The sequence below is a fragment of the Plectropomus leopardus genome, chromosome 20, assembly GCF_026936395.1.
Source record: "Plectropomus leopardus strain MGB_pleo_1.0 chromosome 20, ASM2693639v1, whole genome shotgun sequence".
NCBI lineage: Eukaryota > Metazoa > Chordata > Actinopteri > Perciformes > Serranidae > Plectropomus > Plectropomus leopardus.
The window spans coordinates 12,644,840-12,661,148 of record NC_142195.1 but is presented as its reverse complement, the minus strand read 5'-3'; the positions used below and the strand labels follow the sequence as shown (position 1 = coordinate 12,661,148).

Here is a 16,309-nt window from a genome sequence, read left to right as displayed (position 1 = left end):
TTTGCAAAATGCATGATGAAGAAAAGCTAGCAGCACAACTACTAGATTTTACTTGAGTCGGAGGCTGCAGTAAGACAGTGATAGACAGCAATGAATTGCAATGAAGCACTTCACTTATACTGATATACAGAATACTAACCTTCCAATGATTTACAATCACAGTTTGGCTCCTGCTTGAAAATCCCTCAAAAGGTGCAAATCAAAAAAGAGCCGACTAAAAGCAGTTTGACAAAAAGCCAACCGCCACAAATAAAATCCTTGAAATAGTTGCTAAAGTGTGTGTGATCGCTTTGATGGCACAATGCAAATCAAAATGGTTTTAGATAAGGCCTCCGGGCATGGCGGGGCAGGGCAGCAGAATACTGTGTAATGGAGAAATGCAGCAGAAAAAAGCTGCATTGTACTGCACCGCAAAAATACGTTGATATTCAACAGATCTCATAAACAGTGAAAGTGCATGTGACAGGCAGTGTTTCTCTGCCTAGGTGAACTATTAAAACAGCCCACACTTCTCTGATTCCTTTGTTTTCTTTCAAAGGCAGTTTATGAAGGAGGTAACTTAATTACACAGAAGGTGTTTACTCACTGAGGTAAAATTGATAGAAAAAACCCACTGAAAGATTACACTTTGCATTAAAACCATTAACCCTTTAGAAACCTGTTTTCAAAATCAGTTTTTCATGTGCTGCATTCAAACCCCTTACATAAGTATTGAAAACTTTGAAACCTGAGCAAAAAGGTTTAATTCTCATTAAAACCATGGCCAAATGAAACAAGCAAATTGTGAGAAATTTGCAAAAGGTGAGACACTAACCTGAAAACTGATTTTAAAAAAAAAAAGAGCGAGAGAGAAATTCACAAAAAAAGGGGGTGGGGGTCGGGGTGGTTAAAACTATTACTACTACTCTATTATTACTAACTAGAATTATGTATTTAAAATATATTACAGAAAAAAATATATTGGTTCCTTTCTTTAGGTCACTTTTTTTTTCCTTTTTTTCATTTGTTGGTTGTTTTTTTTAAACTTTCCTTTTATCTCATTTTCAGGTGTTTTCTTTGTACTCTTCACTAATTTGTTGTGAATTTTTGGGTCATTTCTGCTGCTCATTGCCTTCCTCCTATGATTTTGAAAGAAATCAAGCCAACTTGCTCAGGTTTCAAAGAGTTAAAAGCACTAAATGGTTTGGTCCACCCCTTCAGTAGATCTGTCTCTAAATGTAGCTAAAGCTTAGTGCTTTTTCTGCTCAAGCAACGACATACACTGTCATGTCTTTCACCCAAAAGGGGAAATAGGGGTCCCAAAAAAGAAAGGAAAGAAAAAAGGGAAGGGAAAGAAGAAAAATATACGTTCGACAGAGGCGGGGCGGGGGCCCCACAAAGACTGCTGAAGCACAGGGCCCAGAATCTTGTGCACTCCCGCTGTGATGGTTTGGATAACTGTGACAGATTCTGAGCACAAATTGTTGTATATTAAGCATAAATATCATCATAAAATAAAAAAAACAAAAAAGGAAAATAAACTAAATAATTTTCAACTGAATCAGCAGGGTTGTTGAATAGTGTCAGAATGTCAAGTATCACCATGAATACATAAACAGCTATATATTTACAGCAACAGGGAAGATTATCATAATTATAGTGATTTATTTTCACCAAAAGCTATCTGAAAATATTACAACCAATGAGTTAGAGTATGACTTAAAAGGAGGAAAAAGCAGACAATAAAACACCCTTTAGGTGTATTGAAATAAAACTGCAAGGAAAGTGAAGGGCCACGGGGTGTTTATGTAACAGAAATGACTTTCTTTGATTGAAAACATGTCTTTTAAACTATATGCATTGTCAAGGCCAATATTTTCCTTTCAAATGTCAACATAACTATTGTGTTGATGCGAGCGTTTACAGGAGGCCTATTTGTAAAAACATGGAAAACACAATAAAAACAATTCCAAAAAAGTAGTCTTAAATGCTGTAGAGTATTACTCAAAAAATGCTGAAAACCTGTTCAAATGTAAGAATAATACATTCTGAGACAATACCGTCAAATCAACTGGTTATGAGTGCTAGGAAATCATTGTAAAACAAATCCACCTGATCACTGCGTCAGTCAATTGTCATTTCAGCCTGTGTTCAAACGGATACCTGCCTCTGTCTGCTGCTGTCATATAATGGCGAGACAGCATCGGGGACGGACAGCTGAAAGCAGGGAGAGTTGGGAAAACGATTGCTTGAGTGAGTGAGAAACTGACAGCTCAATGCCAGAAGAATAGAGTGCTCACACTTCAGTCTGGCCCAAAACTGACAGCATCAGACATTGTGATGTTCACTCAAAGAGCCAGGAGACACCTTGGGGCCATGAGGCCAAACCACCAGACCTTCTGTCCTGTTCTGACTGCCTCGATATGCTTCCCCTCGTCTTTCCCTCCTTTAAATTTCACACACTAATGTCTACCTTTTAAAGTGATGCCAAGAAAAGATCAAGACAACTCCTTTCAAACACAATTACACTGTTTTTGCAAAGACAATGTACCTGTGTCACTGTGAAAACCTTGTTTAAAGCAGCTGCAATCGATATTTTTATTCTAAAAATGGATCACTATTAAAAGTGTTAAAGTGGTTGTTGGTAGAAACAAACACACATATATTTATCTTCTGATTTTGCAGTTCTCTCAGACCTATGAAGCATTTTCAGCTTACCGTTTTTCCAGCCAGCGACTTCTGACTATTACTCTTAACACTCCTTAAACAGAGCTTAAAGGAACAAACATATTGGACTTGCAGTTGTCAAATGTCCAAAAGCACAACTTCGACAAATGGCGATGTTGTTCTATATTAACTGGAGGTTGGAATAGGCTAAAAAGTTTACAATAGAAGCGTAAAAGATGATAAATTACTGGTATATGTTGTGTTTATAGCTTGTTTTTGCGACCACAGAGTGAATGGAAAAATCCCTTAATTAAGGTTTTAAAGACATTTACATCTACGCAACAAGTACCATATGATACTAGGAACTCGGAACTAGGAACTAGGAGCACGAATCCCACGTCCAAAACATGAGGATGGTTGAGCAATACATATTATATACTTATGGTCACATTTTGAGCCTACAATGCCCAAACAGAGAAATAAGTAATTTGGTCTTTTGATAAAATGCTAAAGCTTTTTTTGTAGAGTTTTGGCCATCAGTGGAGCTATGGGGCAAAGCTTCGATGAGTAGGTCCTCATTTTGTTTTTTGTACTCTACTAGCATGCAAAGACGAGGTATTCACACTGTCAACTCTTCAACTACTGATACTTGCTCGGTGGCCCTTGGCATGTGATACCGGCTCACTGAGGCCCTCTTCAGTGTCTGTATGAGACGCACCGGGCTGCTTCATCACTAAAAGCTACAAGCTTATAGCCAAGAAAGTCAGCAAAGGGTTGAAAGGACGGGAGGTGGATGGCTGAAATAAACACAGGACTTTCACTCAGGAGACCACTGTTTGTGTCCCATGTGAAGCAAAAAAAACAAGGTATTTTAACTTGATAATGCAGCACATCACGTCACGCATGTTAGGAACAAACATACTTATTTTTAACCCAGACCATAATCTTTTTTCTAAACTGAAACAAGTGCTTTTGTGGCCTCAACCTCAATATGAAGCAAACACCTCGTTACTGAGTTTGCAAAACTGATGCTAAAGCAGTATCTAGCGCATCATATTTTGACACGTAGGGCCACTGACCAGGCATACGTTTTTGACAAGATGGGAGTGAGGATGTTCTGCCAAGGCAGTCGGGGTGTTCTTTAATCAAGGATATGCATTGAAGATGAGAGGGATAGGAGCACAAAGGAAACAAGTTCAGCTGTGTCTAATTATAAAGATGTATGAGAAAAGGTTACGCAGAGGACAGTGAGACGCAACCAATACAGTGAGAAGTAGGGGAGTTATAATCGTTAATTCTTGTAATATTTATAATAATAGTATCATAAATAATTAATCCAATAGCAAAACAACAAATAAAACAGTAAACTTATATAATGGTTTGTTCTGCTCTGGGTCTCAGGGGGCTTGGGCCGAGCCCAGCATCCAATGGGGATTTGGGGATAGGCAGGCTATACCCTGGACTGGTCCCCAGTATACAGGGCTAACACACATAGACAGATAAGCACATTCACACTCACATATGGCAAATTTGAGTTGCCAGTCCACCTTAGATTGCCAACTAAAGAGGCAGCTCCAGGAAATGAAATACATGGAACATAATGGGTACACAAAAATGTTGAATAAAATATATTAGAATATATGAAGGTAGTTTAAACAAATTGAATGTGATGCATGTTACCAATCATGAAATTAGTGTGTAGCTTTAAAGAAAATTTGTATAAATAATGACAGGGACAATGGAGACTGAATTTCTTTCTCACAGAATGGTCTCTGACAAAATGGTTATATTTGTTTTTGATATAAACCTCTACATGTCCTTGTCGGGCGGGATAATATACAAAAGCGGTGACATCTACTTTAAAGCCATGAAATGGAAACCCTAGAAATATGTTGAATGCGTCATCGCTGAAGTGACTTGGCAGTGATTAAAATTATTACATTAAATAGAGAGCCAGTGTTGAGAAGATTCTAGTTTTATTTTGTTTCCCAGTACTTTGTTAACTTCATGCTGCATTTTAGACCACTTGAAGCTGAAAGCACAGATATACTGAGCGGTAAAGAGGACAAGGTGTGAGTGACTGTTTCAAAATTGAGCATTTTTTAGAATCTTTTCAATCCAAGGTAATATGTGCAGACTGCTTGCAAATCAAAATGTTTGTCACAGGCAGAAAGTGATAAGCAGGTTGTAGAGGAAGGATTTACGCTGTTGGCAAGAACACCACAGGATTTATTAAAAGGCCCTTTTCATGGAGGAGATTTTGACATTTTGTCAAATTTAGAAAAAAGGCCAGGTGTTAATAAAAAAATTAATGATGGCTGAAGTCCATTTACCATTTACCAGGTGTTATGCATCCTGGCTCACTTCCACAATTTACTGGGAAACTCCAGTTAGAAAAGAGCCATTATGAATGCTATTTATGCTCTACTATATATATATATATATATATACATATATGTCACAGAGTCTGCTGTAAAGAAAGTCTGACTAAAGGAATGGTGATTGCCACTGAGAATAAGTAATTGCCAAACTAGTAATCATACTGTCAAAAAAGATAAGCAATATTTTAAACATCACCCTCTCAAACCTATAATTTTTATCTCGCCAATAATTCTTTTCACAGTCAAACGAGAACACTGAAAGGAGGGTCATGAGGTGCAGAGTAAAATTCAACTTTATGAATTTTTCTAGCTTTTATCAGGGGTGCGTTGTTATGATTGACATGCTATTTTTAGTGACATAAACCTGACATACTACATACACAGTTTGTTGAATTCATATGTTTGATTTGTGTTTATGTCAGTTTCTACGGCAGACTTGTGGCAGTGTCACGCATATCCCATCAACCAAAGTGTCACCAAAAGAGTTTCAAGGGTGCGGGAGGAAGAGGTGGGGCCGTGAGAAGGAGAGGTGAGAGGATTCGAGTGAATGCGGAGGTGGATAGAACGAGGTGACGGTGTGCGCAGAGAAGAGGGTAGTGACAGAAATAGAGAAGGTGGTGGGATGTGCAAGGAGAAGTGAGGCAGAAAAGCCAACAACAGAGTAGGTGCAAAACACGAGACTTTAAGTTAGGAGTGTGGGGATTCAGGATTCAAGACTTTTGACATTTACTCAGGTACGGGTGTACACTGACGCTGGAATTCTTGTGCATATCTCTCAGTCAAGTAAAAAAAAGTATGATACACACACACACACACACACACACACACACACACACACACACACATACTGTATTGTAATATATATATATATATATATATATATATATATATATATATATATATATATATATATATATATATCTTTTGGTCTTTGATTCCATCACTAAAGGCATTTGTCACAATATTTCTTCTCCATCCCTAGAGTAAGAAAAACAATTCCTGTATAAATAAATGTATATATAACACATATATATGTGTGTATGTATGTATGTATGTATGTATGTATGTATGCACATTTCTCTACTATATTTCATTTAGACATTTGTTCATGGCCTCTTTGTGGCCATCAAGGGGTTGTGTTCATTTGCTCTTCTCTGTGATCATTTAGTGTTGATTGCCTTAGTTGCAGTGTGTCGGCTGAATTGTTGATTTTTTTTTTTTTGTTTGTTTTGTCTCTTCATTATTTCAAAGTCTTTGTATCGTTTCTTGTGAATTCATTTATGTCTGTATTTATAATAGGACCCCCTCAGAAATGAGATGATTCATCTAAAGGATTTTACCCTAATGCATATTATTCATAAAGATTACCACGTTATTAAAATATGGGAGAAAGTGGATAGGTGACATGACGCAACTGTGAGAAGAGGACGAGCTGTAAAAACACAGCCACAAGTATTTAGCAAGTTAACAAGATGAGATAAAGCACTCAGAAAGTATTGGCATCCATAAAGGTGATGATATCACCAGCTACATTTTTGAAATGCAAGCAGAGAGATAGAAGATGTCCAATTAAAACAGATTGTGAAAGAGCAGCGGTTGTTCCAGAGGAGAAAGTATGTACAGTGGGAGATGAGTTATCAGCTTCATTGTAGTGTATTTACATGTGTTTGTTATTAGGGATCTTCAGCCTCAGTAGATTTAAAGCAATACTGTACGCCACAGTCATAAAGCTGCAGCATGGTAATCAAAACACTACCAACACACATACAAGAACACAGCGTGGATATAAAGAAAAGCCAGGTGCCATCACTGTCTAACCAGCTTTCTACTCCACTTGCTACCAGTTGCTAAGTGCATACTTTAAAGTGTTGACACTCCCCCAAACCCTGACAGCATCCCATCAGCGAGAACTAATACACCAAGAGGTGCATCACTGCTTAAACTGTGTAGCTGTAGCTCTGCCTTCGCCAGACTGGTTTGACATTTCAAGATCTTTACCTGACTTCTTGTCAACAGAGTCATTACTCTTTCCACTCACTGTATCAGCGCAACTAACTGCAGCGCTTTCTTAATACCAGCTGGGAGGACAAACACTGTGAAACATCACCACACTCATTATGCAGTATGGAGTGAAGTCCGTGCTTATCTAAAGCGCATTATCGCCCCGAGGTGTCTCAGCAACAGTACCATAAGATAAGGAGCATCAACACATGCGACTCTAACAGACAGGTAGTCAGCTTGCAGGAGTTTCGCTTTATAAATACATCATGTGTTCATATTTATAGTGAAAGGCCATTTCAAACATCCACTTTTAGAGGATAACTTTGGTATTTTTTTTTTTTTTTAACCTGGACCCTATTCTGTGTTTTATGTCAGCAATTTCAGAAATTGGTCCAGTACTGAGCAAGAGTGCCGCTAAAGCTGCTTAACAGGCTGCAATGCTGGGCAATTACACATTATACATCCAAAAAATTCACATCCACTAAAAGGGCTTGTTTTTGCCACTGACAGACTTGGATTGTTATTATGGAGGTTAACCTTTTTTGTTACAGAGTAGGATCCTTTATGTTAAGCCCGGAACAGCCCCAAATTACTATAGCCAACCCCATCCGACTCCATATAGATAAACAGTAATTTTATCATTTTAAAACACAATTCATTCAAAGTCAACAGAAACAAAAAGAAATTCAGAAAAAAAAACATCTCGCTTTGTCTTTTCATTGTTCAAACAATCACCAACTCTAGTATGATTAAAATGTACCCTTAATTTGCCCAGTTACATATAAAAGTATGCTATACATGCTAAGATGATGTCTTAGTGTGAGAAAAAAAATCTTTTTCACCGATAAGGTAATGGTACAATAGATTCACGGACTAAGTGTTTATTGCGTCGAACAATCTTGAAAACAAAATGCCATGGGGGAGCACTTTACAATGAAATTAGAAATAGGTGCAATGAGCTGTAGTGACAAATGCTAGCAGTATTTCAGCCGGCTGGTGTGTTAGTGTTTACCTCGCCAGCTAGAGAGATATCCTTAGTATTCCCTATGTCACCAAGATTTGTGAAGTCCATTTTATATAAAAAATATTTAAAAAAATATAAAAATCATCTGACAACCACCAAATGAGAAGTTGTGATAAAATGTATATCCACAACCACATTTGTTAAGCTTAGGGTGCTGGTAACTTACCATAACTGAGATGTGCAGCAGATGCATGTGTTCATGGAGGGCATGGGCAGGCTCGCGGGCTGTGGGTTGCGTCGTCTGGGCTAGAAGCTCAGACTCGGTCATCGACACGTGGAAGTACAGTGTCCCATTTTCCAACCACTGCTGCTTCCAGTGTACCTGAGAAATATCTTCTCCCGTACCTGACATCTCTGCAGAGAAAAATGAGAGGAGAAAAAGGTTGATGAGATTGACACTTGATCCATGAGAAGTTTCAATTATCTGTTAAAGTGTGTATTTCTAACCTTACCGTGCTGAAATCTAAAAAAAACAAAACAAAAAAAAAAAAAAACAACATCTAAATAGCCTGTGAGTAATAAATCAAAGTTCAAATGTGAGTGTTTGGTTCGGCATTAGTATTCCAGTGCTTTGCTATGTCTCGGCACACACCAACATTGTGCTGCAACTACAAACCTTGAACTTCTGAATAGCTGGACACACTTCGTAGACTGTCATAATTGTGCATTTGTGCAGCTGGCTCGGGAAGAATTACTGTCAAGCCACTGCATTGCTTAGCCGCTTTGATGAAATCTTTGTGATGACAACTTTTTCGCCCCTGGTACTAGTCAGAAATATCTACAAATTCAAAACTGCAGAAGTGTCAAGCATTGCAAATGTTTCAGCCATCACAGTCAATGCAGCACATCAATTATAGACAAAGTGAGTCACAGACTGGGAAGGCTTATTCCTGTTAATATCCATTTGTTTACACAAGCCTTTTCTTTGTCGAGAAACAAGAGACAAAAACTCGACAAATGGGAAGACAATTGATTTTACAAGCTTGATTTAATTCACATGTCCAGTGCTGTTGTTGAAATGCTGTCTCACCATTCAACGTCCTCCTCTTATCTGCATAAATCATCCTACTTTTTGTACCAACATAATACCATTAGCTCCAGGCCAGTGCTGGCATTAAGTATCAAACATCAAAGGAAAGTCGGAAACGTTTAAAAGCAAAGGAGAGAGGAAAATGTGCAGGAAAATAAAAAATAAAAAAAAATTGCAATTTATGGAGCAATGGGGAAAGGAAATGAAAAAGAGCAAGGGGATCACTAGTTTATCTCGATATGGATCATGGCACAAGAATCTAATGCTATCAAGTGGGAGTGGTTGTTCAGTAGAAGAGTACTGAGAAGCCTCAGGGAGCCTCAGATTGCGAGGCTTGATACAGTATTTGTCATGCGGCTGGGTGACAAGGGCATAGACATCTGCTGACATCTCCTATCAGCGGCAGGTAGCAAATGACAAATGGCTTTCGGTGCAGCTGGTTATTAACCCGCTGACTCTGGGTCAGAGGACATGGACGGCAGGGGAGGGTTATGTGCGCTATGCTCACAAGTGCCATGGGCCTTAAGGTGCAAGGAGGGAACATGCAAAAAGGACATTCTTTGAGAAAATGAACAAACTCCAAATATTAAGTATATAGGTCTCATATTACAATGCTTCATTAACTCGCAGGCAACATTCTTTATAGCCAGAGTTACAGTAGGGCTGCAATTGACTTTACTTTTTCCTTATGCTTTCCTTTTTTCATTTACTTGGTGACATCTTCAGCTTTTTTTCTGAAGGAAATTTATCCTCACATGTACAAAGCAGGAACCAGTACATGCTGTTTTTTTTATTGATAAATTAATTCTGATGAATTAATGGCCAATTTGCTCCCCCTCCAAACAAAGCTGAAAAAGATATATGAGACTCATAACGAAGGTAAGACAGCCTATAAACCCTTTGAAACCTGAGCAAATTGGCTTGATTACTTTCAAAGAAAGAAGGCTATGAATGACTTCGTAAGAAATGGCTCAAAAATTAGCAATAAATTGGTTGGAATGTGTCAAAAAAGAAAAGTAAAAAAAAAAAAAAAAATTACATTTAAAAAGTGCTTAAAATACTTTTTTTTCTGTAACACAATTTTAAATGTATTATTATATGAATTATAAATGTAATTTTGTTGGACATTTTTTATGTCTTTTTTTTTTTTATACTATCTAACAATAACCCAGCTAATTTGACCTTTTACTAATTTTTAACAATTTGCATGACATTTCTTGCCAAATTGCTCACCATGTTCAAACCAGCTTCCTACATTTCACAGGTTTAAATGCTTGTTGAAGGTGCCGGAAAGCAGCACAAGAGTATTGATGGCGATCCAGGTGTTAAGGGGTCAAGTCTAAATTAGCCGATGAACGCCACAAATAGGTCTAAACCTGCATTCATTAATATGTTTTACAGTAAGGTGGCTACTCTGCAGGTATTAATGTTTAATTGGTACTTAAGCTTTGCATTGCAAAGTTGGTTGTGAAAGCAAACAAATCTGTCCTCACACTATTAATTCTCCATGTTCCTCTGACATGTTCCCTTTGTTGGAGTTGGAATCAAACTCTAGCATGACTGGCCACAGCTAAAGTCATAGGAAAAGTCACCCAGCTGTAGATGCCACAGGGAACAGCAGGAGAGGGGCTAATGAACCGCATGCGACTCCGCATGTTGCCTACTCCTGTAGGAGAACTAGAAACTAGAGCTAATGTTTGGTTTGTCTGTTCTGGGTTCCTGTAGAACAACATGATAAACTCCATGAAAGAGGATCCACTTAGTTTGTCAATATAAATGGCTCCTGCTAAGGTAATGAAAACTTAATTTGGGTGATTATACACAAGTGACAGCGTGGTTAAGAATATTAAATTCCAGTTTTGCCAATATATCTCCGACAAATCCTACATGCTGTTCCTTTAAGACAACATACACATTATCTCATCTTAAATTCTAATCCACCCTCTGAAGGTACACTTTAAACATCCTCCCACTTGTGCTGTAACGTTGAGGTGTTCTATACTTTTGCTGACTACAGCTTATGGTAAAATTTTGTAGAGTGTGAAATTCTTAAATGCCATAACTGCTGGCTATTCAGCTCTTTATGTTTAATCTGTGGGCTGAAGACACACTGCTTGACCTTTCACCTTGACAGTAGATAAAGCTTTGTCTGCTGGGCCAACAGTGAGTTGCCTCCCGCCATCTGTTACTGTTTTAAACGGAGCTTATCAAGCTCCTGTCAGATTTACCTTGGCATTTTGCTCACATGCTCTGTTTGCATTTCAGATAGCTTTAAATAACCGTGACTGTGCATGATACTGACACTTTGATCCAAATTGGAAGTGATTTTCATGAGAACAACTGAAACGCTCTTGCTCTACGTCTTGCTGTAATAGAAGGAACGCTGGATGGATGGACAGTAATAGAGTTTTGAGGGTTGTTACCTACCTTTGTACAATTGTTATGCAGATGAGGAGGCTCAGTAAGCATGCTATTTAAAGACAAAGGGATTGTGTGTGTGTGTGTGTGTGTGTGTGTGTGTGTCCTTGTCTTTTGTGCTATGAGGCTTGTCATTGGGCACCTGGCCAGACACTGCTTGGATATAGGTGTATGGCCTCAAGGTCTGCTAGTAATTCATTAGGAGGAACATTATTAATGTGTATGTGCATGTGTGTGACTCCCTACTGTAGCCTATGTGTGTGACTGATGCCAGTGCACTCGCAGCAAGGGTGTCAGCAATGCAGTGTCGCCCAAACTGAGGGCAAGGACAACCCAGAGGAATGCCATAGTGAACATTTCATAGATCCAGGACAAAACATGTCTCCATTAAACATATGATCACAGAGACATGGTGAGATATCATGATGTTTGGATCCTTACAGGGTAATACAGATTATTTGAAGCATTTGTGTGTTTTTTATGGGTTATCAGCATTGTGGCCATAAAGCTCCAGTAGAAGAGAGACCGAAATACATTATGGTCAACCTATTATTAAAAACTGCTCAAATTACATAAAAATGTGAGAATGGCTTTGCAGAAATATCAATTTATCTGAATCTATAGGGGCCATACTGGTGGTTTTCCATTGTTCAGTCTATAACTGCAAATAGTAAACATTTCACATCTTTTCTGGCCATTTTCAAAGCATGCAATACCTGCAATATAACTATATAGAGAGTTTCAATGTATGTTTCTGACCTTGCAAGCAGCCACTGGTTTCAGTCATAAAAGTCCTTCAGAAAGATATAATCAGCAAACCTAAGGATCTTTTTTGTCATTGTGTAACTGTGAAATGATAGTAGAAATCTTAGCAGGAGACATTTAAAGAAAAATCTTCTCATTGACAGACTTCATCTGCTGAATAATAATAAACTTTCAGCACATGGATATCGAATCCCACTCAAAGTTTCTTGTATCAAATAGGGTTGCTGTTTAGATGACTCAAGTATCCCGATTTTTGATATTCCACTTGCATCAATAGGACATGATTTCAACTTTTTGACCATTTTAAGGCCTCAAGTTTGGCATTTTGGCTCTTGACATCTTGGATTTTCAGAACCCCTACAGGATTTCTTTGTTTATTTTGTTGGGGTTTTTTTTATGGGGAAATTGGCTTTAGAGGCCAACAATGTTTTTTGTACCGCACTGTAAAGTTGGGCATTTTAACATGTGGGTCAATGGGGATTGACTTACCGTTGGGGCCAGCCTCAAGTGGCCATTCAGGGAACTGCAGTTTTTGGCAGTTTTATATTGCCTTCATTTTTCAGCCCTAGAGGTTAATGCTTTGTCACAACTGCGTGCAACAATAACTCATTTTGACACAAAAAGGGACAATACAAATCCCAATGTGGATTGCCAATTTCAGCAGTTTCAGCATGCACAGGTATATTTTCATATCATAAGAAGGTGAACTGAAGTAAATGGCTAAATAAAATAAAGGGTAGCATTTAAAAAATAAGGTACATTTTTGAAAATATCTAATTCAACAAGACAGATTGTTAAGTATATCGGATGTAATCCATTTTGATAGCCTCTGAAAGTGAAACTGATTTTGAAAGCTTTCTCATTGAGTAAATGATTTGGTGGTTTTAAGTAGTTTTGTAGGGTGGTGGAGCAGTGAACTTAAATAAGTCGTACTGATTTGCATCCCTCTGCATTTAGCAAGGTCATTTTGGGACAAGTTTGTAAAAATTCATAGCTCACCGTGCCGTTATCATGCTTTCCTCCGCGTACAATGTTGCAGCAAAAAAGAAATTCAACTAAAGGAAAAAAAAAATACACTCAAGGGCTTCTCCACTAATTATTCACATCATCGACATTTAGGGAACAGCCCTATCATTTTCCATTATTACTGGAAAAGTTCAAGATAAAACCAAGGTGGAAAAGCTGTGAAAACAAATATGCAAACCTTGAGCTAGTCCCTTTTCACTATTCATAAAGTTTGCATAACAGCCCGCACAAAGATTGAAAGCTTGGCCCAAATCCTTGATAAAGCCTTCTTCTCTTTGCTAAGTCGTCCCTGCAGGTACTTAAGATACAAGTGAAATCTACTGAACACTCAATGTCAGCAGAACTCTTAATACAAAAGCCGGTGATCATATAAGTGCTCACTCTGAGTCTTACTGTGTTTTTCTTCATCCCTTTTCTTTTATCTGTCTCTCCTTTAAGATCTTTCATCTTTCCTTCGCCATTTGCAAGGTTTGGCTAAGAAGTGCCGAGTTCAATTTTGGGTTTATACTGAATTTTTCCAGTTGTTTTCTTTTAATATTGTGCCTTGAGCAAGAGTGATTTCCACTTAGCACTGTCTCTTAGGGTTGGATATTTGATGAGATGAGGTTGCCCACAACCACAGAGTAAGAACATGAGGGCCTGGGAGCCACCACACAGCAGAGTCAACCTTTACCCTCAATGCTTAAGCATAAATTAATGCGACTTCGCAAGAAATACTAAAAACACAAAGAATAAGGTAAGCACCAGTATGCATCAATTCAGGACTTTATCACTGAAACTGAATAAGCTGCAGGAGAACATCAGACAGGCATCATACATCTTTTAATGACTTTTACGGATAAGTTAATGTTTTTTTTTTTTTTTAAATCTGCTATGTTATCTTTATCAAAGCCAAATTGCACTGTTAGCAGCCACAAGTTGCACACTAACACTAAACAAAGGCAATTTGCATTAGCATTGATCATAGAGCCTTGCAAACTGCTGCACTGTTCATTAAACCAGTAAACATTAACATGTATTAAAACAGTGAGCTTTCTCACCTTAAACCTGATGTTCGACTGCTTTCCTTTGTACAAATATCCATCATCACACTAAATTTCAGCACACTCAGCAGATCTGGACAAAGTGTCATCTTGCTAGTTGTGTTGTCATTAAGCTAAAAGCAGTTCTGACAAGACAGCTCGAAAAACCCACTATAAACCTCCTGGCCAGTAGCAAACAGCACAAAAATGAACAGCGTGCCCTCAACAATTTCCCTCTGGAGGTGGTGGAGACCAAAGCAGAGTGAAAAGGGGAGTTAATTCCATACATACATTAATCAGGTGGTTAAAAACACAACTCCAAATGAATCCTAATGTAACACTGTATCTGCTAGATCTGTAAATAAGCATCTTTTTGCTAACAAGTGCACCATATAAACTTTATAGGGTTTATAGGGTAAAGAGGTTTTAATATTGCATTTGGAACTTGTTTACACTGCTCCCAAGAAGCTAAAATGAATTAAAGCGAGCTGGTTGTACAGTCCAGTCACTGTGGCACTAGCAGGGCTAGCTAGCATCATTGTCAGAATTGCAGTTACTGTGTAACGTTCACTGCTCCCGTTTATTAAAGGCCTCTTTCTCAGCACTGAAACCTTTCCTCTTATTACATTATATTTTACATTCAGCTGACACTTTTACCCAAAGAGACTTGAAGTGAAGTTTCAATCATGTGGGTACAACCCCAACAACTGCAAGAATCACAAAAACATAAACTTTACCAAATACACTGGTTTACTTCAAGCGCTCTATTTGGGGACAGTAAGTGAAAGAGAAAGGTGTTTTTGTGGGCCAAGGCGCAGACTGAACAGCTGTCAGCAGTCAGTGACAGAAGATGTAAAGTGAGTTGATGAGCCTCTGCTGTCCTGATGTCAGTTGGGAGTTTGTTCCACTATTGTGGTGCGAGGACAAAGTGAAAAACCTTCAAAGGAAAAAAAGGACAAAATCAAAACCTTTGTGTTGATTGTCCATATTTTTGAGTTTGTTTTGTAATGGGCTCATTGCTGTCCTTTAGGCAATCTGGGAAAAGACCAGCATCAACTGCAGTTGTTGTATGATTATACATACAAAGACAATGTTGTGGTAAAAATGCCAAACTATGTGAAATAAATTTAATTTCATATCCCATTGTCAGATGCTGATTTACTTGATAAAGTAAAACTGACCCTAAATCTGAAAATGCATTTGCTGTTCCAACATGTTAGTGTTAGAATAAGTAGAGATTTGCTTTTCCCTATGCAGAACAAAAACTGGTAAGGATGTCATCCAACATATCTTGAAGCAGCTCCACTGATCATGAACAAAAAAATTCCTTTAACGCTATAATGTTACCCATGGCACTCAGATATTTTCTAGATCACAGCTGGAACTCACTAGAATAGAAAGACTTTAAAAAATTGTACCTGCCCACACAGTCAAAATCTACTTCAATGTCAATGGAGCATCGCCAAAACGTATTATCCGAATACATCTTCAATTCAATCCTCAATGCTCTTATTTCCAGGTAGGGAGATGGCTTTGTGACAGCCAAGCCAACTTGTCTTAGAGCCATTTTGTCACAAATTCATCAGTATGCTTTGGATTGCGTTCCCACTGGAACACTCAATTATAAACAAGCTTCAAATTTCTAGCTGCTGTCTTGAGATGTTGCTTCAACATTTACAGATAATTCTTCTTCCTAATGATGCCATCTATTTTCTAGAGTGCAACAGTCCAATTTCCAGCAAAGCAACGCAACAACACAATGCTGCCATCCCTGTGCTTTGCAGTTGGGATGGTATTATTTGAATGGAAAGCTTCACCATATTTCCTCCACACACACAGAACATTGTAGCCAGAAGTAATTTAGTGTATTTTTTTTTCTTATCTGACCAGAGAACCCGCCTCCAAAAGGCTATGTCTATGCACTGGTGATCACATACAAACTAAACTTGCAGAAAAAGCTTCTTGCAGCAGCTTAAATGGCCTTGCATGATGTGGG

The 16,309-nt window shown here is 38.2% G+C and overlaps 1 protein-coding gene across 1 annotated transcript in view; it reads right to left on the bottom strand.

Annotated features, from left to right (window-relative positions):
• The window catches only part of astn2 (astrotactin 2), a 360,618-nt gene that overhangs the window by 301,331 nt on the left and 42,978 nt on the right, over positions 1–16,309 (bottom strand). The window contains exon 2 of the mRNA XM_042509044.2: positions 8,219–8,406. Within this exon, the coding sequence (XP_042364978.1) occupies positions 8,219–8,406 (188 nt within the window). The remainder of the gene's footprint in view (positions 1–8,218; positions 8,407–16,309) is intronic.